The sequence below is a fragment of the Eriocheir sinensis genome, chromosome 21, assembly GCF_024679095.1.
Source record: "Eriocheir sinensis breed Jianghai 21 chromosome 21, ASM2467909v1, whole genome shotgun sequence".
Lineage (NCBI taxonomy): Eukaryota > Metazoa > Arthropoda > Malacostraca > Decapoda > Varunidae > Eriocheir > Eriocheir sinensis.
Genome location: NC_066529.1, coordinates 3,165,165 through 3,189,257, shown reverse-complemented (window position 1 = coordinate 3,189,257; position 24,093 = coordinate 3,165,165). Strand labels below are relative to the sequence as shown.

The 24,093-nt window shown below is 42.5% G+C and overlaps 1 protein-coding gene across 2 annotated transcripts in view; it reads left to right on the top strand.

Moving 5' to 3' along the window:
- LOC127001521 (putative leucine-rich repeat-containing protein DDB_G0290503) overlaps window positions 1-24,093 on the top strand; it is a 117,285-nt gene that overhangs the window by 51,941 nt on the left and 41,251 nt on the right. For both annotated transcript variants that reach the window (XM_050866132.1, XM_050866133.1), the window contains exons 4-5: window positions 11,825-11,997; window positions 20,302-20,443. In XM_050866132.1, the coding sequence (XP_050722089.1) occupies window positions 11,825-11,997; window positions 20,302-20,443 (315 nt within the window). The remainder of the gene's footprint in view (window positions 1-11,824; window positions 11,998-20,301; window positions 20,444-24,093) is intronic.

Below are 24,093 nucleotides of genomic sequence, written 5' to 3'. Positions count from 1 at the left end.
GGGGACGGCGGGCGATGGCAAAGGCGGGAAACTCCTTTATTCCTCCCTCCCTCCTTTCTTTCCATTTCTTTCTTTTTTTCTCAATCCCTCCCTCCCTCCCTTCTTGTTCTTCTCTTCCTCCTTTCCGCCCTTTCCTTTTTTCCACTTACTTCACCCTTCTTCCCTACCGCTCCCATCGCGCACCTTCCCTCATCCTTCATCACTCTTCACTCTCCTGACTCCTTACTTGTGCTATCATCGTTCTATCCCTTCCCTAACAACCCATTTTCGTTCCTTCTCTCTTCCTTCCCTTCTTCTCTCCGTCCTGCCTCTACCTTCCTCCCACACACTTTATCCGCCTACCCTGCTTTCCTTCCTCATCTCTACTCTTCTTGCTGCCCTCCATTTAGACTTCGTCCCTCCACTTCCTTTCTCCCTCTCGGCTTCCTCTCTTTCACTCCACCTGTCTGAGAGTTCGCTACGACCTTCCAGCCACCCAAACAACCTTACCACACATTCCCAGATTACCACAAACTCGCCCCCAAACACAGACTGACATATTCAATAGACCTTAACGCCTCTCCCACACACCTAAACTATACAGACAATGACTAAGTGGGTAACAGCTTAAGAAATAGTAAACTAATATGTCTGGACCCTCATTTCCTTACATGCCATCCCAGAACTTGCAACACGACGCCAGACAGAATACTCAATAACAAAACAAAATACACAACATAGCAATACACCAAGGTCCCGCAACACTAAGAACAAGCAAAGGGGAAAGGTATAGGAACAAGGAGTAACAGACGAAGATACACGTACAGGGTGAAGGAAGCATTGGACGTGGACGGGAATTATACGGACGCGAAAATACGGACGCAAGAGTGACGCAAGACTCAGCCACGGACGGAGAAAGATGGACGTGAGAGGGAGGAGAAATGGTGCGTCTGGGAAATAAGAAAAGAGAGTAAGGAGAGGAAGAGAAGGAAGAAGTGAGATAGTAAAAGGAAAAAGGCGGCGAGAAATGTAGGGGAGGATAGGAGGAGGAATTTTGAGAGCACACGCACACGAGACAGGTAAATTGTGTAGGTTAAGGTGAATTACTGAGAGAGAGAGAGAGAGAGAGAGACTTAGATTTACATAAATACTCACATCCCACACACCCTATGGGCTAAACTAGGTGCTCCCTCCTAAAACCAAAACAAAAGTACATAAAATCAAATGGCCACCTAAACGGAACTTCTACCATAACGAATCTTAAAGTGAAGGAAGTGGTGGCCGAGTTTGGTTTTAAAGGAAGAATTTACACAGTGCTGGACGGCATAGAAGAGGAAAGAGAATAAGGAGGAAAAAAGATAGGAAAAATGTGTTTGTGTAATGAAGATGATAGATGAAAAATGTATGTATGAGGAAGTGAATGTGAAAAATATAGGTTAATGTAGTTTGTTGAAGTAATGAAAGGATTAGTTTAGGGCTAATAGATGAAAGTGGGAAATGTGTTAATGGGACAAATGAAGAAAATGAGCAAAGAGCATAACCCTAATTGTGGTGGTTATGACCGTGTGTGTGTGTGTGTGTGTGTGTGTGTGTGTGTGTGTGTGTGTGTGTGTGTGTGTGTGTGTTGCTTTGTTTAGTGAGTGGCTTTGTGCCATTGTTCTCGTCTCCACACACACACACACACACACACACACAAATACAAACACAAACACAATACTGATTGGCTCTCTTCGATTATTATAGCTAGTGTGTGTGTGTGTGTGTGTGTGTGTGTGTGTGTGTGTGTGTGTGTGTGTGCGCGCGTGTGAGTTAGTAAGGAAATTAATATTTTACTTATTTCCTGGAACGTCGCCGGCAGAAGACGCAGCTGAACACACACACACACACACACACACACACACACACACACACACACACACACACACACACACGAGTCCTAATAAGAATCGCATTTCTCAGCGAATTTAATTAAAACTCTTAATGTGTGTGGGTATGTATGTGTGTGTGTGAGAGAGAGAGAGAATTCCCTTTCAGTTGACGGAGCGACTCGGAAGACAGTGAAAAATAGACATGAATGGAAGAAACCCTCCATGAGACACGTCACCCTTGCTCTCTCTCTCTCTCTCTCTCTCTCTCTCTCTCTCTCTCTTACAGGTAACGAGACACAATTTCCTAAACCGCTTCTGTGAATACTTTACGACAAGACTTTTTTTTCCGTATTTTTTTTGTTGTTGTTGATGATTTTGTTACGCCCATAACCTGAAGCCTACACATATTTTTCTTCTTCTTCCCTTCTTCCTCACCCTCCTCAATCCTCATCCTCTTTCTCCTCTTTCTTCTTTTTTCCCTTCTCCTCCTCCTATTCTCTTTGATTGCGATTCGTTCCTTCCTTTCTTTCTTTCTTTCTTTCTTTCTCTTTTTCTTCTTTCCTTCCTTCCTTACTTCTTTCCTTCATTCTCCTCCTCATCCCTTCCTTCCTTCCCTCCTTCCTTCCTTCCTTTCTCTTCCTCCTCCTCCTCCTCCTCCCTCTCTCCCTCCCCCTCCTCCGCCTCCTCCTCCTTCTCCTCCTCTAATTTGTATCAACTGTCATTAATTAAGCGTTTAAACGGAAGAGATGATTAAAATTCTGACCTCAATATTCAGTAGCGTTTTCTTTACTTATTTTCACCGTAATCTTCTCTATTTTTCTTCGTTTTCCTTTTTTTTCATTCGTTACAAAATTAGTAGTAATAGTAGTAGTAGTAGTTGTTGTGGTTGTTGTTTTTGTTGTTGTTATTGACTTACCGAGCGACTATATATATGTGTGTGTGTATTTGAAGGTATTTATGTATGCATATTTATAAAGTATTGAGGCGTGCTAGTATTTTGTTTGTTTGTTTGTTTGTTATATTTTATTTATTCATTAATTTTTTATTTATTTATTTTTATTTTCTTTATCATTATTCTAAAGTTCGTAAAGCGTCTAAACGTAAGATCGAAAAGTAGGTCATCCACTCATTAAGTGTTTTCCGCAACCCACTTAACGTCTCCCTAAATAAACATACTTAATCATTTTATTTCTGCGTCAGACCTTCATTATTTTACATTATCCCTTTCAATAATTTTCCTCGTGTAACTCAATGATGCTCCCGATAATAATGACTGGGAACCTTCATTAGTCAGGCAACGCTGATTAAACATTCTCTCTCCTCTCGTCTATGCTGTACAGCGATTCCAAATTATATATAAAAGTAAGTTAAGGGGAAGGGGAGATTATTATGCCCCAAAAACTAAATAAAAGGGAAGGGAGATTATTCTGCTCTAAAAAGTTGATTAAATGAAACTCATGCAAAAAACTAATATAAACCAGCTGAGAGAGAGAGAGAGAGAGAGAGAGTCATGTGAAATATATTCCTCGTTCATTTCACAAGCAATGCACAACTCTCCCATTTACTTTAATTTGTGGGGAATTCGTTCGTCCTTCACTCCTTGCACGTAAAGAGAGAGAGAGAGAGAGAGAGAGAGAGAGAGAGTGAAAGGAGAGGACATAAGACAATAAAGAGTCTGAAAAATAAAAGAAATAGTAGAGAAAATGGGGAAAAGAAGTGAAGGGATTTATACGAAAGGAAGAGAAATAATAGAAAAGAAGAGAAGGGAGAAACGGGAGAAACATGTAGAAAGAGCAGAGGAAGAGAAAATGGGAGAAAGAAATCTAGGGGGAATTAAAAGAAAAGAAGAAGGAGAAAGATGGAAGAGGCGTGTTGAAGGAGGAGGGTGATAAAGTGGAGAAGGAAGACGAGAAGTGATGAATAGCCGTGAGAGGAAGGGAAAAGGGGAAGGAGTGATGGAAGAGAATAATATGTAAGAAGGGCTGAAGGAGACGTGGAGAGAAATGCAAGAAGTGAGAGAATATGGATAAAGGGGACGAAGGAATAAGGGAAGAAAAGAATGAAAGAGGGAATTAAGGGAGAAAGGCAAACTAGGGGGAAGGAAGGAAGAAAGGAAGGTAAACAGAAGGAAAACCAGAAAGAAGTAAGACAGGAAGGAATGAAAACTATAAAAAAAACATGCATAAGGCAGATTGGAGGGAAGGAAGGAAGGAAGGAAGAAAGGAAGGAAGCAAAAAGGAAGACGGAAAATAGGAAAACAGAAAAGGAGAAAGACAGAAAGAAATGAAAAGTAAAGAAGAAAATATACATGAAAAGAAAACTAAGGAAAATATCTGACAGGGTGGAAATAAAAAACGAAAAACACCACAAAAAAACAGGAAGAAAAATAACAAAATATGAAGATGAAAGAAAATATACGAATGAAGGGACGAAGAAGGAGGAGGAAGAGGAAAAGGAGGAAGCAAAGAGGAGGAAATAAGGGCAAGAGAAATGTTCCATGCGAGGAGGAAACCCCGTAGGCCCGGCAGGAGGAAGAAGAGGAAGAAGAAGAAGAAAACGAAGAAGAAGAAGAAGAAGAAGAAGAAAAAGAAGGTGGAGAAGGAGGAGGAGAGATGATGTGTGAAATAAACTGCTCCACTGAAATTGAAATCCTTGAGACTCTAGTTTGTTTTTAGATTTCAAGGCGTTCAATGTTTACTTATACACCCTTGTAGCACTATTAAAGGTGATGATAGAGGTGGTTATGTAGTAGTAGTAGTAGTAGTAGTAGTAGTAGTAGTAGTAGTAGTAGTAGTAGCAGTAGAACCCACCACGTCAAACCAAGCCGTGATGGTCTTTTCAGTAATATCAGCCTCGGTAATAGCAACACTGGGAGCGAAAAAATAGCTAAAAACGAGAATATTCAAGGATTGCGTTTGTGAATGGATACGAGAACGAGGAAACGTCCATCACTCTGACAGGAATGAGGTTAACATTTCCAGAGAGAGAGAGATAACGATGTCTGATTCACTGCATATCCACCTCTGGCGTTTCCCTCCCCTCCCCTTTTCCTCTCCCCCTTTCACATATTTCCTCCCATCCCTCATCCCCTTACTCCCTCTTCTCCTCCTTCTTCCCCTTCCTCACCTACTCCCTCTCTCCCCTCTCCCCTCACCCACACCTTAAATCCACCCCTTCCACTATCCCTGACCTGTTCTTTCCCCATCCTCTATCGTTCTATCCAATACCCTAACTATATATACCTATTCCCCTTTGCTCTCTATATCTCTCATTTGCCCCTTCTTTCACCTCTTTTTATTCCCATATTATCCCTTATCCATTATTTCCCATCCTCTATCCAATATCCCTGTACTGTATACCTATTCTTTCTTGCTCTCTATCTCTCTTTTTCCCACTTATTCACACTTTTCTTATCCACATGCTATCCTTTATCCAGCCCATCCCATTCTTTATCTTATCTATCAATATCATAAGCCCATCCTTCATTGCTCTCTTCTTTTCCCCTTCAGTATCTTTCCTTTCCTTTCTTCCTATCTTCTTTCCTTACTTCCTTATCTTGCCTAGACGTCCCTCTCTCTTTTATCTTTTATCTCTTTCTCTCTCCCTCTTTCTGCCTCGCCTTTCTTTTCCAGCTCTCTTGTTTTCTTCTATTTCTTCTTCTATGTTTTTTTTTGGACCTTTATTTTTTCTTTATTTTCGTTGTCTTATTCGCCTCTTGTCGCCATCACCACCACCATCACCACCACCACCACCACCATCACCACCACCACCACCGCCATCATATATCTATTTTATCAACCTTTTCTTTCGTCTCTCTAATTAAATCCTCTTTTTCTAGTCTTTTTTTCTTCTTTTCATATACGTTTTGTTTATGTCGCCAGCCTAATTTATTTTTTGCTCACTTTTATCTTTCTCTCTCTCTCCATCTCTTGCTTGCGTTCTTCCTCGCCTCCTCTTTCTCTCTCTCTCTCTCTCTCTCTCTCTCTCTCTCTCTCTCTCTCTCTCTCTCTCTCTCTCTCTCTCTCTCTCTCTCTCTCTCTCTCTCTCTCTCTCTCTCTCTCTCTCTCTCTCTCTCTCTCTCTCTCTCTCTCTCTCTCTCTCTCTCTCTCTCTCTCTCTCTCTCTCTCTCTCTCTCTCTCTCTCTCTCTCCCTCTCTCTCTCGTTCTCTCTCCTCTCTCTCTCCTCTCTCTCTCTCTCTCCTTTCCTCCTCTTCCTCTTGATCCTCTCCTCGTATATTGGTTTCGTGTTCCTCTTCCTCTTACACATTCCTCTTACGCTTTCTTTCTCTTCTTCCTCTTTTCCTCTCTTTTCTTTCTTCTCTGTGATGTTCATTTGGTTTAGTCTTTCTCGGTTTACTGTTTCGTCTTTGTCTCCCTTCTTTCATCTTTCATTCTCTCTCTCTCTCTTTCTCTCCGTCATCTTCTTTCACCCAGTATCCAAAACTTCACCCATATCTCTTTTTCCTTCCTTTATTTCCTTCGTACCTATCTGCAGAATCTTTTCTTTATCCTTCTTCATCTCCTTTTTTCTCTTTCTCCCTTCCTTTCTTTCTTCAATACCCTTCTTTTGTCGATTCCTTATACCCGTTTATCTCCTTCTCCCCTTCCTTCCTTCCTTTCTTCCTTCAATATCTTTCTTTCTCTCTGTCTCCCCATCTCCATTCTTTTTGATTTTTCCTTTCCTTCTCTCCTTCCCTTCCCTGTCCTTTCTTTCTCGATTCCTCATCTATTTTTTTTCCATTTCGTTCCTTCCTTCCTTCCTTCCTGCCTTCCTTCCTTCCTTCCTTCCTTCCTTTCTTCCATACTTCCTTCCTTCCTTCCTTCCTTCCTTCCTTCCTGCCTTCCTTTCTTCCATACTTCCTTCCTTCCTTCCTTCCTTCCTTCCTTCCTTCCTTCATTCATTCATTCCTGCCTTCCTTTCTTCCTCCCTTCCTTCATTCAATATCTCTTTTTTTTACATCCCCATCCTCGTTCATCTCTATCTCTCCTTCACTCCTCCAACATCCTTTTTTGATCTCCTCCCCATCTCCATTCTCCTCCCTCTCCCATTCCTTCTATCCTTCCTTTTCCACCCACGTATCCAGCAGGCAGAGGCGGCACCAACAGCAGCCGCAGCAGGAGGAGAAGGAGCAAAAGAGATCCTTCCATCCCTACTTCTTGATCTTTCTTCCCTGCCGTTTCTGCTCTTTTTCCTCCCTTGTCTCCTCCAGGCAATCCTTATGACCCTCCTTCTTCTCTGCGCGCGCTCTTCGTTCATGCTCGCAATAGTAGTAGTAGTAGTAGTAGTAGTAGTAGTAGTAGTAGTAGGGGAGGAGGAGGAGGAGGAGGAGGAGGACGAAGAGAGGAATAGGAGGAGGAATAAGAGTAGAAGGAGAAGAAAGAGGAAGAAGAGGGGTAGTAAGAGGAGGAGTAAGAGGAGGAGAAGAAGAAAGAGGAGGAAGAGGAAGAAGAGGAGTAGTAAGAGGAGGGGTAAGAGGAGGAAGAGAAGAAAGAGGAGGAAGAGGAAGAAGAGGAGTAGTGAGAGTAGGAGGAAGAATAAAAGAAGAAGAAAGAGGAGGAAGAGGAAGAAGAGTAGAGGAAGAAGAAACAGAAGAAAAAAGAGGAGGAAGAGGAAGAAGAGTAGGGGAAGAAGAAACAGAAGAAAGAAGAGGAGGAAGAGGAAAAAGAGCAGGGGAAGAAGAAACAGAAGAAACAGGAGGAGGAAGAGGAGGAGGAAAAACATTAGCATCAATAGACTTTTTCCTCCTCCTAATCATTCTTAACGTCAATCCTCTCTCTCTCTGATCCACATAAGCTACCTTCCTTTTCCTCCCTTCCCTCGCCTTTCCCTCCCTTCCCTTCCTTCCATTCCCTCCCTCCCTCACCCATTCAGAGGAGAAGCCGTAGAAACAGAGGCAGCAAAGAAGCGTGGCAGCGAAGGCACCGACTTATTCATCCCAATCTTTCCGTTCGAGTTCATCTTGGTCGTCTCTCTCTCCCTCTCCTAACACTCCGATGATTTTGCTCCGTCCTCACTTTTCCTGTCCTCTCCTTCTCTCTCCTTCATCCCCAGTAGTAGTAGTAGTAGTAGTAGTAGTAGTAGTAGATTGACTGACTAGCTGAGTATATCCAATCCCTCCCTCTCTCTCTTTCTAATCTATGACCCTCCTCCTCCTCCTCCTTCTCTTCCTCTTCCTCCTGTTTCTTCTTCTCTTCCTACTACTTCTCCTTCTCCTCTCTCTTTCTCCGTCTCTTTCTCCCTCCCTCCCTCCCTTCCTTCCTCCTTCGTATCAACAATAGTAGTAGAAATAGAAGGGACAGAAATAGGAGAGTAAGTGATTGAATGCTCTCTCTCCTTTCTTCCCTCTCTCATTCTCTCTCTTTCTGACCCTCCTTCATGGTAGTCTTCTTCCACTCTCCTTCCCTTCTCTCCTCTCCTCCTTTCCTTTCTGTCTCCATTCTTTAGTCTCTCTTTCTTATCATCCTTCTCTCCCTCTACTTTCCTCTCCCTCTCTCTCCCTTGTTCTTCACCTTCCTCTCTTCTTCTCACCCTTTGTGCTACTCTCCTTCCCTCCTCTCCTTTGCTACCTGTCTCATTCCCTCCCTCCCTACCTACCTACCTACCTTCCTTTCTCTCATCCTTCTCTCTCCCTTTCTTCCCTATTCTTTGCCTTCCCATTCTCTGCTAGTCCCCTTCCACTCACCTTTCCTCCTTTGCTACTTGTCTCAATCCTTCTCCCTCTTTTTCTCTCGTATATCCTTCTCTCCCTCTCCTCCCCTGACCCTTTCTCTCCCTCACTCACCTTCACTCCTCTCCTCCTCTGTTAACTGTGTCCATCCCTTTCTCTCTCGTCATCCCTCTCTCGTCATCCCTCTCTCCCTTCCACCCCCGCTTCCCGCCGCCGACTGACAGGTGGTTAGGTCTCCCGTGTCATCGCTAACTTCTAAATCGCTCGACACCCCACGATTGGCTGACACGCCGGCCAATGAGCTGCCCGTCGCCATGGCAACCTCTCCCGCTCTGCCCTGCCTCGAGGCGCTTTGTTACTCGGGGAAAAAAGATGAGAAATTAAAATTCCATCTGAAAAGTAAGTCAGTTTCGTGTCCCGATGGATATCACCTTGCGTGCGAGCGTGCGTGCGTGCGTGCGTGCGTGTATGTATTCTCTTTCTCTCTCTCTCTCTCTCTCTCTCTCTCTCTCTCTCTCTCTCTCTCTCTCTCTCTCTCTCTCTCTCTCTCATGTGTAAGCATATCCATTTATGGATATTAGCATACAACACACACACACACACACACACACACACACACACACACACACACACACACACACACACTCACACACACACGTTCACGGCAATGTTGTTTATGTGTGTGTGTGTGTGTGTGTGTGTGTGTGTGTGCAGGTGTTCAGTTCGGAAACATAATAAACGTACACACTTAAAGCTGCTCCTCGCCTTTCATGGCATTGTACGAGGAGGAGGAGGAGGGGGAGGAGGAGGAGGAGGAGGAGGAGGAGGAAAAAGAGGAGGGAGAGGACAAGGGTGAGAATGAAAAATAAGAGCAGAAGGTGGTGGTGGTGGAGGTTGAGGAGGAGGAGGAGAAGGAGGAGGAGGAGATAGAAAAAGCAATGAATGAAGGAAAGAGAGAAAGCGAAGAAACTAAAGGGCAGTAACAGGAGGAAAAAGAGGACACTGAAATAGAAATGATGATGACAAGGAGTAGGAGTAACGAGGCGAAGAAGGCAAGAGGGAATATGAAAACAAGGAGGAGGAGGAGGAGGAGTAAGGTAATAATGAGGAGGAGGAAGTGAAAGAAGAAGGGGAATAACCAAGAAGAAGAGGAGGAGGAGGAGGAGGAGGAGGAGAAGGAAACGGAGGAAAACAATGACGGATAAGGGATGAAGAAGGAGAGTAACAAGGAGAACGAAGATGCGTAAGAGATATATAAGAAGCAAAGAAGAGGAAAAGGAGGAGGAGGAGGAGAAGGAAACGGAGGAAACAGTGACAGATATGCTATAAAGAAAGGGCGTAACGAGGAGGAAAAATCATGTATATATAAGATGTGTATATAAGTATGTGTGTGTGTATGTGTATGTGTATATAAGAAGCAATGAAGAGAAAAAGAGGAGGAGGAGGAGGAGGAGGAGGACAACAAAGATGGCTACATGAATTAGTAAAACAACGATACAACACTTAGACAACACTTTGGATCCTTATTAAAACAGGAAGCAAAGTGGAAAGGAGGAAATAACTTCATAGATAAAGAAAAGACAACACGACACCATCACAAGGAAATGAAGATATAGAACATTGATGAAGGAAATTAAAGAACAAAACACTTATACATACATCATCGTCATTGTCATCTCCTCTTCTTCCTCCTCCTCCTCCTCCTCCTCCTCCTCCTCCTCCTCCTCCCGAAGCACCTCAGGAACTCCTCCGTTACTCGACTCCATTCTCTCTCATCTCCTCGTCCTCAGGGGTACAAACACACAGTATCTCAAGCTCCACCTCGACGACTAACACACACACACACACACACACACACACACACACACACACACACACACACACACACGTACACACACTCCGCAGCTTATGACCTTTGAGAAATAGCTGACGCTCTCTCTTTCTCTATTTTCTATTTCTCTCTCTCTCTCTCTCTCTCTCTCTCTCATTCACAGTTTGGCATTTCACCTTTTCCTACCTTTGACCTCAGCTGACCTCTCTGGGATGCCTGACACCTTCCCCTTGGACTCGACTTTTGACCTTCTTCATTTTCTTCTTTTCTCCTCGCCGACCTTTATTTCTTCTCGTCCTCGTTTCTCCCTCTTTCTCGGTTGTTTCTTGTATTTTATCTCCTCATTTTTCTCCTCTGTTGCCTTCTTCTCTTCCTATAAATTGCAACTCTCTCTCATTTCTCGTTTTCCTCGCTTTCCATTTACGTTGATGATGTTCCCTTTTTATCTTCGTTCCTCTTTAAATCTCCTTCTAGCCTTACCTGTTCTTGTGTCACCTTTCCCAGCTCCATCAAACACTTTTTAATAGAAGGCTCAATAAGAAGTAAGGATATAGCACTCTTCTCTCATTTTTCTCGCTCTTCATTTAGGTTTAAGTTCTCTTCTTACCTCCGTTCCCTTCTAATTAAATCTCCTTCTGTCTTTGCCTGGTACGTGTTCTTGTCTCACCTTTCCAGCTCCATCAAACACTTTTTAATAGAAGACTCAATAAGACGTACAGATATAGCACTCCTCTCGTTTTCCTCGCTCTAAATTCATGTTTATTATGTTCTCTTACCTTCGTTCCCTGTAAAGCTCCTTCTGTCTTTACCTGGTACCTGTCCTCTCACCTTTCCCAGCTCCATCAAACCCTTTTTAATAGAAGACTCAATAAAAAGTACAGATATAGCACTCCTCTCGTTTTCCTCGCTTTTCATTTACGTTGATTATATGTTCTCTTCTTCCCTTCCTTCCCTTTAAATTTCCTCCTGCCCTTTACCTGTCTTTACCTGCCCTCGTCTCACCTCTCCCTGCTTCATTAACCACGTTTTAATAGAAGACACATTAGCAGTTAAAGATAAGTATAAACCATACTCTAAAAGTCTAAAGAAAAACGAAGAAAAAACGACAGCACCGGTCAAGAGGAGTACTAAGTGAGGTAGCAATCATCCATAACATTAGCCACTATAAAAAAAATTCGCGTGCGCTAGTAACGAATTGGGGCCGACCACTAGGCTCATTAAGACATCATGCAGGCGCTACGGAACTACAAATAAGAAAAGAAAAACAAAATCAGTTATTGACCTCTCTTTCAGAAATTGACCTCTCTTTCGGCCACCTCTTTAGATTCGTTTTGTGAGCAGCGAGTAGCGGGCTTTTCTTTTATTATTGTTTACTTTTTTGTGTGCCCTTGAGCTGTCTCCTTTGTTGTAAAAAAAATGCATTAAGATCCCCCTTTTATGTCTTATCCTTAACTCTACATTTCTTTGCTCCGCCTGCAGAGGGAAGTCGACCGCTCGATGTTGGAGGAGTACCTCAACATCGAGCGTGAGATCGCCGAGGAGGAGGCGAACAACCCGATCCAGCCTCTCGAACTCAAGGCGGACCAGCTGGCGCGCCTCGAGCAGGAGATTGACACGATGGAAAGCACCCTGTCCCAGCTGGAAGAACAGACGTAAGTGGTTTTCTTTTTATGTTTGTGTTTACTGGATAGATCGCCGGGTGTTTGACCAGGCGGCTAGGCAGGGTAATAGATGCATCAATGGGTAGGAAGATAAGATGTAGGGAACGTTGATACTGTGTACCAGGCTCATACTATTGATACTCTGACCAAGCTGGAAGAACAGACGTAAGTGGTTTTCTTTTTATGTTTGTGTTTACTGGATAGATCGCCGGGTGTTTGACCAGGCGGCTAGGCAGGGTAATAGATGCATCAATGGGTAGGAAGATAAGCTGTAGGAAACGTTGATACTGTTTACCAGGCTCATACTGTTGATACTCTGACCAAGCTGGAAGAACAGACGTGAGTGGTTTTCTTTTTATGTTTGTGTTTACTGGATAGATCCCCGGGTGTTTGACCAGGCGGCTAATAGATGCATCAATGGGTAGGAAGATGATACTGTGTACCAGGCTCATACTATTGATACTCTGACCAAGCTGGAAGAACAGACGTAAGTGGTTTTCCTTTCATGTTTGTGTTTACTGGATAGATCGCCGGGTGTTTGACCAGGCGACTAGGCAGGGTAACAGATGCATCAATGGGTAGGAAGATAAGCTGTAGGAAACGTTGATACTGTTTACCAGGGTCATACTATTGATACTCTGACCAAGCTGGAAGAACAGACGTGAGTGGTTTTCTTAATACGCGTGTGTGTGTGGACATATTAGTGGGTGTTTGGATAGACCGGTAGGGTAGTAGATGCAGCAGTGAGTAGAGAGAAGAGCTATAGGGGAAGGTTGATAGATTAGTGTGTTCCAAGGTTTTTTTTATACTCTGGCCAAGCTGGAAGAACAGACGTAGGTTGTTTTTTCTGTTTACGGGAATGTGGACAGGACAGGCAGCGGGTGTTTGGATAGACCGGTAGATAGTAGAAGAGTCAGTGGGTAGAGATAAGCTACAGGGGAGGCTGATATGAGTGTTTCTCTTTTTACGGAAGTGTTGACAGGGCAGATTTGGGGTTGCTCGGTCAGGCTGATAGTTAGGGTATTAGATGTGTCTGTCAATGGATAGAAAGATAAGCTATAGGGAAGGTTGTTAGATTTGTGTGTTCCAAGTTTATACTATTCACTGATACTCTGGTGAAGCTGAAAGAACATACGTGTGGATATTGCTGATAGTTAGGGTATTAAATGTGTCTGTCAATGGGAAGAAAGATAAGCTATAGGGAAGGTTGATAGATTAGTGTGTTCCAAGTTCATACTATTTACTGATACTCTGGTGAAGCTGAAAGAACATACGTGTGGATAGATCATGGTGTGGTTAGACTTGCAGGAAGCATAGTAAAAGGAGTTAGTTATTCATACATGATTTACCCCTACTATATATTACTGTCCCTATAAATGCATTGCTGTTCTAATAAAAAGTTTAGCAGGCAATTACTGGATATACGTGACTTCTGACAGATTGGGGTATGTAGTAAGTTGTTAAATAGGTTAGGAGTTTGATATCATTGAGGGTTTTTTCTTTACATATATTGCTTTTTCAATCAAGTGTTCTGCAGGGAATTACATAAAAATAGTGTAGATTGTTATTATGTTACATTAATTAGTTGACAAGTGAGATTAAATTTACAGATCGAATAGAGAGTACCCAGACTCATAAACTTTTAATAGACACGCTGGTAAACACATAGGTAAGCCCTTTAATTAACATCATCATCTCACCTTAAACTTTCACACACTAATCTTCCCTAACACTAATAATCTTTCATGGGTTCTTAATCACCATACACACACAGGTAAACACGTAGGTAAGCCGGATAATTAGACGCATAAATCCCTCTGAAGCCTCTCCTTGATTCCGATGACATCTCCACCTCAGACCCTCCTACCTCAACCCAAACTCCCCACTCCCACCTCCTCCTCAACCCCCACTCCCCACCCCCACCTCTTTCTCAACCCCCACTCCCAACTCCCACCCCCCTCTTTAACCCCGAACCTCCACTGCCATCCCCACCTCAAACCCCACCCCTTCAACTCCCAACCCCCACTTTCAGCCCCATCTCAACCCCTACTCCTTACTCCCAGACACATCTCAACCCACTCTCAACTCCCAGCCCCATCTCAACCCCCACTCCCCTCTCCCAGCACCATCCCAACCCCAACTCCCTACTCCCAGCCTCACCTCAACCCCCACTTCCAACTCCCAGCCCCATTTCAACCCCCACTCCCCTCTCCCAGCACCATCTCAACCCCCACTCCCCACCCCCAGCGTCATCTCAACCCCCCATGCAACACGCCCACCCCCACGTCAACCCCCAACCTCCCCATAGTTCAGACTTGAGGAGTGTGAGTCGCGAGTCCAAATCATTTTCCTTCCCTCGTCAACCCCTTTGTTTCTGAATCTTTTATGCGCCGGACACTCCCTTTCCCGCTGACACATCCGATCCCCTGAACCCGTGCCCCGTTTTCTCTCTTTATCCTAGCGCATTATCCCGGTCAATCTCCCTCTCTTTACCTTCGCGTGTTATAGCTTAGTATCACCCCCAGCCTTACCCGTGTTCCTTGCCCCAGTGTCCCTGTTTCGGTCTTTCCTCTTTATTTACGGACTCCTTCTATTCGGTTCCTTGTCCCCATCAGCACCTATGACCCCGGGTTTTGGTATTTACTTCGTCTATATAATTTATCATCCCTACGCTGTCCCTTACCCCAGTGCCCCGGTTTCGGTCTTTCCTCTTTATTTACGGACTCCTTCTATTCGGTTCCTTGTCCCTATCAGCACCTATGACCCCGGGTTTTGGTATTTGCTTCGTCTATATAATTTATCATCCCTACGTTGTTCCTTTCCCCAGTGCCCCGGTTTCGGTCTTTCCTCTTTATTTACGGACTCCTTCTATTCGGTTCCTTGTCCCTATCAGCACTCATGACTCCTGTTGTTTTTGGTATTTGGTTTGTTTGTATAATTATCGTCCCTGTCTCCCCCTGCTGCCCTCCTGCTCATGTTTCGTTCCCATCCCCTACTTTTCCAATTCCTGCTATTCGTCTCCTTGTCCCTATTAACACCCATGACTCCTGTTTTTGGTATTTACTTCGTCTGTAAAGCATCCCTGTCTCTCCCTGTACGCCCCTCCCTTGTCTAAACTAATGTCTGTTTTTGAGATTCGCCTTGTCTGTCTTCCCGTGACGCCCTATATCGTTCAAACTAGTACATCATTCTATTGTCTTATTATCCCTTGTTGCTTCGTTTTAGCTTAACCAGAGTCCCCATTGCTCCTGTTCCAACCAATGTCTCGACCCTACTCCTTCCCTGTCACCCTGTCGCCTGTCTAGTGCCCAGAATACCCCCTTCCTACACATACACACATACACACACACATACACACACACACACACGCTTACGCACACGAACACGAACACAAACACAATCCCTCCCAAACCATCTCATAATCCCACATACGCACACACAGTAAAGCCTACGGAGAGAACACTGCGGAGTCGGTGGAGACCAGACAATTCTTCATAGAGAACGGGGTGCAGGAGGAACCGTTGACCCGCGAGCAGGAGATGTACCTGGAGGTGGCCAACAAGAAGGTAGAGCGAGCGTGGGCCTCCCGTTCGACTCCCGTTGATTTACTTTTCTTAACTGCCTGCCGCGCGAGGAGAAGACACACGCTCATTGGCTCAGAGGAGAAGCTTAAGAGGAAAAAAATATAAAGTAGTTACGGATGATTTTCGTTTTCTCTGGAGCGAAGTGAGGAAGAGAAAAAGGGAAGCTGGATTTGATTTTTTTTTTTTTTTAGTTATGTTTTCCTCGTCATTTTTGTCTTTCTTTGGCTTAAAAGGAGAAATAAGAAAGGAAAAAACAATAACATAAATCTTATCAACATTTTTATTTCGTTTTCCGTTCGGCAGAAGAAGAAAAATTGGGGTATGATTTCATATTCGTGTTTTCTTATGATATTTTTTTTCGCTAATTAGGAGAAACCGGAGGAAACTTGGAGAAAAAAATATTTATAGCAGTCAGGGATGTTTCTCGTAAAAGGAAAATAGGAAGGTTACTGATTTTTTTTCCTTAATTTATCGTCGAAAGAAAAATAAAGGTGGAGGCTCGATCATTCATTTCATTTCCATTTTCTCATTTTCTTCGTTTTCTCTTCAATGGCTCAAAGGAGAAAAGGAAAAATAGGAAGGTTACTGATTTTTTTTCCTTTATTTTATCGTCGAAAGAAAAATAAAGGTGGAGGCTCGATCATTCATTTCCGCTTCCATTTTCTCATTTTCTTCGTTTTCTCTTCAATGGCTCAAAGGAGAAAAGAAAAAATAGGACGGTTAGTGATTTTGTTTTTCTTTTCTGTCGTCAAAAGGAAAATAAAGGTGGAGGCTCAAAGCTATACTTCCGTTTCTTTTTTCTCATCTTTTTTGCGTTTCTCTTCAATGGCTCAAAGGAGAAAAGGGAAAATATGAAGGTTACGGATTTTTCTTCTTTATTTCATAGTAAAAAAAAAATATAGGTGGAGTCTCCGAGATTTATTTCCATTTCTTTTTCCCATTTTCACGTTTTCTGTTCATTGCCTCAAAGGAGAAATTGGAGACATCTAAAGGGGAAAAATAATAGATTAATGACGTTTCTTGTGAGGGAAGTTTGTTTTGTTTTTCTTTCCATCGTGAAATATTGTGACTGAAGCGAGTTCGTAAAAGAAGACGGCATTGCAATTTCAGGTCTGTTTTCACTGAACTTCTTACCTGACTGAAGAGAAGAGACATTATTTCATTTTCTCTTCCTTGGAAAGAAATTTTATACGCAAGGAATCTTTATATTTTTTCTTCTATTTTTATCTGGCCACTTTTTAGAAATGAATAAAAGACATACAACGAAGTATTATTTTCATGCTAAACATTTTGAATAGCATATGGTTTTTTTTCGTATCATGTTTTGTTTTTTTAGCCATATTTTATCGTTATTTTTCATATATTCACAGTTTTTTTTTCAACGCTTCTACAATTTTCTCACATTTTTCATATATTCCGACGGTTCATTGTGTTTTTTTACGTTTTCACAATTTTCGTACATTTTTTCAATATTTTTCTGGGGGTATATCAGTCAGTATTTTGTTTTTACGTTTCCTGCATTTTTTCGTACCTTCTTTCATATTTTTTCCGGGGTATTTCCTTGTTTTTCCGTACGTTTCCGCATTTTTCCTACATTTTTCCACATTTTCCGGGAGGTGTTTCGTTCCGCCCCAATCCGTAGCGAGCCAATGACGCTTCTCAATTTGGTGATCAAAAAGTTAAGCTTCACCAATGACGCGTGTGTCCTCCTCGCCCCCCTGACTGGCTGCCTGGCTCACGTACACACACACACACACACACACGCACACAGGTACACATGGAGCCTCACCTCAAACCCGTGTCAGGACCAGGTGTCGTGTGCGTGTTTAGAATACGTACATGTAGTGTAGACGAGGCTGCTTTTACTGTGTGCACATAAACATAATCATAAACAAGTACACACACAGCCATGTACGTATGCTCCTAATTCCCACGACCACATAGATGGTCAACACACATGCACGTTTGACATAGATCCATACATACATACATACATACATACATATTCACACACACATGCATATATTTCCCCTGCTTTCCTACCTCTACCTGCATTCATACATACATACATACATACATACACATCCACGCAACGCACTCACTCATTTAATTAAAAGTTGTAGCGTCCATCATTCACTCTCATGATGACAGAGAGAGTGAAGCTAATGCAGAATTTTTCACGATTCGTTTGCTAGAACATTAAACATTTGATTCGGTTGATTTTCCCTTAGTCTGTTCTATTTCTATCTTTGTTTTGTGTAGTTTGTGGTATGATTTCTTTTTATTGTTTTGGTATTTATAGGTTAGTAAATGCAGTATAAGTCCATTAATCTCAGTTCCCATGGTCAGAAAATTTATTAGTCTGAATTTATATAGACAGGATGGAATATACCGTCATTTGTTTTCTTTTTCGTGGTCTGTGATATGATTTATTGTTGTTTTGTTATTGTTTTGGTATTTATAGGTTAGTAAATGCAGTATAAGTCCATTAATTTCAGTTCCCATGGTCAGAAAATTTATTAGTCTGAATTTATATAGACAGGATGGAATATACCGTCATTTGTTTTCTTTTTCGTAGTCTGTGATATGATTTATTGGGTTTTTTTTTTTGGTATTCATTAGCGAAGAAATATTGTTACAGTTCACTATTTTGAGTTCCCTTTGGCAGAAAATGTCATTGTTCCGAATTCATATAGACAGGATGGAATATGCCGCCATTTGTTTTCTTTTTCGTAGTCTGTGATATGATTTTTTATTGTTTTTGGTATATACAAGAAAAGAAATGCAGTAGAAGTTCTCTAAGCTGAGTTCCCATATTCAGAAAATTTGATGGTCCGAATTTTTATATAGACAGGATGGAATATACCGCCATTTGTTTTCTTTTTCGTAGTCTGTGATATGATTTTTTATTGTTTTTGGTATATACAAGAAAAGAAATGCAGTAGAAGTTCTCTAAGTTGAGTTCCCATATTCAGAAAATTTAATGGTCCGAATTTTTATACAGACAGGATGGAATATACAGCAATTTGTTTTCTCTCGTAGTTTGTGATATGCTTTATTTATTTTTTTGGGGGGGTATCTATAAGCGAAGAAATGTAGTTAAAGTCCCCTAATGTGAGTTCCCATAGTCAGAAAATTTAATAGTTCGAGTTCATAGACACGATGAAATAAACGATAGGCTTAGTGAAGGCGGGAAATTATGATAAAAAAATATTGAAGTTCCCATAGTCAGAAAATTTAATAGTTCGAGTTCACAGACACGATGAAATAAACTATAGTCCCAATAAACAGCAGTCAGGCTTAGTGAAGGCGGGAAATTATGATAAAAAAAATATTGAAGTTCCCATAGTCAGAAAATTTAATAGTTCGAATTCATAGGCACAATAGAATGCACGATAGTACTAATAAGTGATAGTCTGAATTATTGAAGGCAAGAAACTCTAACCCCCCCAAAAATTGCTTTAGTTTTAATTCTTGAAAGTAAGAATTTATAACCACCCCAAAAGGAACTGAATTTCAAAGAGGGAAAACTTTTAACCTTCAATAAAGCTTTAGTAATAGATTTAGTTTTAATTCTTGAAAGGTAAGAATTTATAACCACCCCAAAAGGAACTGAATTTCAAAGAGGGAAAACTTTTAACCTTCAATAAAGCTTTAGTAATAGATTTAGTTTTAATTCTTGAAGGTTAGAATTTATAACCCCCCAAAAGGAACTGAATTTTAAAGGGGAAATACTTTTAACATTCAATAAAGGAAAAGTCGGAATTCTTGAAGGCAGCGAATTATAATGTTTTTCTATATCTATAAACAGCAGGAAAATATAAAAATAAAAAAATTGCAGGTTGGTGGACTTTTTCAATGTATAATTTTTGTTTTATTATTATTTATTCAGTGATTGTTTTCTTCTAGGTATTGTTATTATTATGCATACGGTGTTGGTTTGTTATTAAATTTCTTTGTTCTTCGAGTTAGTATAAATATTTTTTTCATTTTCTCTCGGTCTTTAAGTTTCATTTATATTATTCTGTTTTCCTCTAGTTTCATGACCTATGTGTCCCTAAAGGTCGAATGTATTGTATTTTCTCTCTTATTTTTCCATTTTGTCTCTCTGTTCATATTTCAGGCTTTACTTTTTGTTTCATATGTATATTTTTCAGTTTTCTTTCGTATTATCTCAGTATATCATGTTTTATTTTCTTGTCATTTCCTTATCTTATTATCCATTCATACATTATTATCCTCATTACTCGATTTCCATTTTATTTCCATTTTCCCGAGCGTCGTATATTCGAATTCCACCATAACAAGCTCATCCTTTTTTATTTTCGTTCCCGTGCCCTATTTTCGCGTCATTCACACTCCCTCGCGCCTGGTGACGTGGCGGGAGGCGGCGGCGGTGGTGATGGTGGCCGAAATGGACTCTGGATTTTTCTGCGAGAGATTATCATTAGGAAAGTCAACTCAACTCGACTTCCACATCCCTGACACAGCTTTCTTCTCTCTCTCTTCTCTCTTCCTTTCTCTCTGTTCCTTGTCTCAATCTCTCATGCTCTCTTTTGCTCTCCTCTTTCTTCTCTTTCTCGTACCGTTCCCTATCTCTCCTCGTTCCTTCTCGCTCTTTATATCTCCTTGTCTCCATCACATCGCCTCGTTCTTCCCGCCTCGCTCTCCCCGCCTCGCGACACGCTCTCTCCTCTCCCACGCACACTAGGAGGAAGGAGAAGGGAGATGTTGATCGCCTGTCCACCGCGGAGGGCGAGGTGAAGGCGGCGTTGCAGGAGCTGGCCGACGACTCCCTGGACGAGCAGCTGAAGAAGGAGATGGAGGAGTACGTGGCTGCCCTCAACAAGCAGGTGTGTGGCGGCGGAAGGAGGAGGGAGTCACAAGAGGCGAGGGAATCGAAGAGGAGGAGAAGGAGGAGGAGGAGAACGTGGAGGAGGATTCGCCGCCAAGTGCAAGATCTGATTAAACTTCTTCAGGGGGACGTTTGAGTGACTTCGATCTGTGTTGGACTCTACGAAGATGATAGTCCTCTGTTTTTCTTTGTTGTGTTTGGTTTGTGGTTTCCTGCATGTTTGTCGTTTGGATGATGAGACCTCCAAGGGTATTGTTGTGTGAGGGAAGGTCCTTCACAGTGAATTGACTTAGAGCTGTATATAATAAGCTGATGATGAGCAAGAATATCTTTTCGTCTTCTGTCTTTGGAAGGATCTGCATGTCTGTCGTGTGTCTGTTGAATTGACTTTAAATAGCGTTTATGGCGCTGGAAAAGAGCTAGATTGTCTTTTGTCTTTTTGTCTCGGAGGGATCTGCATGCCTGTCGACTGACTTTGAATAGCGTGTAAGGCGCTAGAAAAGAGCAAGGTTGTCTTTTGTCTCATGTCTTGTCTCGAGGGAAGTGTTTGCATGTCCCGTGGAGTTTAGCTGCAGCGGAGGAAATCATTTTACGGGGAGGACTTTGAACTGACTTGGAATTGTAAGGTGTTGCCGAGGAAAGCAATTTGTATTTTCTCTTGTGCCTTGGCGAGAAATGCATGCAAGGTGGTGTTGGTTTAGACGCTTACAGACGAAAGATTTTACGTTTCTGGACGGAAAACATGACCGTGAGCGTGAGTTTAAAAGGCATATAATCCGCGGGAGGAGAACATCTGTCACTTGTCTCCGTGGGAATCGTGTACATGTCGGCGTGGGTTTGAAACACTCGCTGGCAGAAAGAAGACATAATCTATTTTAAAAGAATGCTGAGCTGGACTTGACTGAAACGTGTCTGGGATTGTCGAGACGAGCACCTGTCTTTTCCCTCATGGTAAATCGCGAACATGTCGGCGTGGGTTTGAAACACTCGCTGGCAGAAAGAAAACATAATCTATTTTAAGAGAATGCTGAGCTGGACTTGACTGAAACGTGTCTGAGACTGTTGAGACGAGCACCTATCTCTTCGCCTCGGGGTAAATCGCGTGTTTGTCACTGTGGGTGTTAGGCTCAGACTGCACGCTTTTCTTATCAAACGAAGCGTGACTGTGGACAATCTCTCTCACGATTCAGTAAAACAAAGAGTCTCGCCATTTTCATTCCTTTACTTCAGTGGTTAGCGTTTTCCGAGTGGTATTGACCCCCACTCATGCTTTTTCCCCACACTTCTCATGACCCCGGAAGTGTTGGGTCAATGTTCCTAAACACATCGGGCCCCCAGTACGACTATTTTCAAAGACCACAGAGAAGATTAACTGGGATTTCAGGATGGGTGATATTTTCCTCTTCACGGTGCAGACAGAGGTCGTGTAAAACTGTCACTATAATAGGGTCACAAAACGAAGGATGAACGGTGGTGATGAAGGAGGAGGAGCGAAAAAAAAAGGAAAGTTAAAAGATAGAAGAGAAAGAGGAGGAGGAAGAAGAGGAAAGTGGGAAAAAGAAAATCGAGGATAAAGACGAGGAAAATGAGTCTGAATGTACATGGTGAGGAGAAGGGGGGTGGGAGATGGGGGCGCACACACACACACACACACACACACACACACACACACACACACGCACACGCACGCACACAGGGCACGTCGTAGCAACCACCGTGACCAAACTAACGAGAGAAAATCTGTCGCGTGGGATAATTTGTGAGGAAGCTGCAGCGATGAGTTTCTCCTATCCTCTCCTCCTCGTTTATCTCCCTTTTCCTGTTTCCTTCATTTATTTCTTTTTTTCCCTTTCCTACTTTATTCCCTCTTTTTCATTCATTCAGTCATTCATTTTTTTTATTCTATCTGTTTTTCATTCCTTTCCTCCTCCCTTCTTTCTTTCTTCCTTCCTGACTTCCTTGTTTTCTTCCTTTCTTCTCCTTCCTTCCTTCGCTTTTTCCTTCCTTCCTTCCTTTCTTCCTTCCTACCTTCCCTCTTCTCTTCCGCCTTTTCTTCTTTTCCCTCTTCCTTTCTCCCTTTTTTTCCCTCCTCGTCTTTCCTTCCATTTTCATTCCTTTCCTCCACCCTCCCTTCCTTTCTCCCTTTCTTCCTTGTCTTTTCCCTTCCTACCTTCCTTACTTTTTCCTTGCATATTTTCCTCATCCCTCTCCTCAGCTTCATTCGTTTCCCCCTTCTACTCCTTCTCCTTCCCTCCCTCCCTTCCTTCTCTCCTTCCATCCATCTTTTCCTCATCCCTTACCTCCTCCTTCCCTCCCTTCATTTCTTGCTCCCTTCCGATGACGCATGAGCAGGCCATCAATAACGGTAGCGAGCGGCAGACAGGTGCATCGCGTCGACGGGTGGGCGAAGCAGGAACACGCACCCACCAACCCGAGACGCAGATGCCGGGTTCGTATTTATTACTCAAACAAGACAGACAGCCGGAGAAAGGTCAGAGGAGAGGCACACAAGAGACGTAACGGCGCCAACAACCGACTGCCATGGTGCGAGGAGGAGGAGGAGGAGGACGAGGAGAATGAGATTGAGAACGTGAATGAGAGAGGATGTTGAAAGAAGACAACTAGGAAGAGAAGGAGAAGGATGTGAATGATGAAGAGGATAAAGGAAGAGAGTCAGTAAGAGGAACAGAAAGAGGAAGAGGATGAGAATAAGGATGTGAATGAGAAATGGGATGAAAAGAAAAGCCAGGAAGAGGAAGACGAGGAGGATGAAGAAGAAAACATAGGCAAAACCGCACGAGACTGAGTAATTTGATAAAGAAGAGGAGGAGAGAAAGACAAGAGAGGGGAGAGAAAGAGAAAGAGAATGCAAGAACACAAGTACAAAAGTAAAGCACACGAAAAAAGAGGAATATGATGAAGAGGAAGAAGAACAAGGAGAAGAAAAGAGAGGATGAGAATGAGGGTAAGAACGCAAGGATAAAATAGAAGTACATGAAAGCGAGGAATAATAAGAAGAATGAGAAGATAAAAAAGAAGAACAAGAACAATTAAAGCAAAGAACAAGAAGAACCAGAACAAAAAGAGGGAAGAGAAAGACAGACAAAAAGAGAAAGAAAACGAGGACGAAAGCGAGAACAATGGCCTGAAGATACAAACCTGGTTCCCACTCTCCCAGCTCACTCACTCCTCCCGCCTTGCTTCACCTGAGTTAAAATGTAAGTCTTGGCGCGTTGATTACGTTCACCTTTCAGAGTATACGACGAATTTCAGTTTACACGCGACTTCCCTGTCTCACGAGGGGAAAGAAGCAGCTTGATATTCAGAGACGAGTTTCTTTCCTCATGTGATCCTGTCCTTCCTAATTGGCGTTAGTTTACAAAGAGGAAGTCTACGGTATTTACTCCCAGGTTTTAGATGTTAAAAGTTTCTGTTGACAAGATTTAGCGATTAAAGAAGGAAAGGAAAAGAATGGGAACGAAAGACGAAGTAAAAGGGGGCAAGGAAGAATGTGACTGCTCGGGAGAGGATAAGGAGAAGGAGGAGGAGGGAAAGGAAGAGGAGAACGAGGAAGTGACAAGATTTAGCTATTAATGGAGAAAAGGAAAAGTATGGGAACAAGAGAGATGGTGTAAACGGAGACGAGAA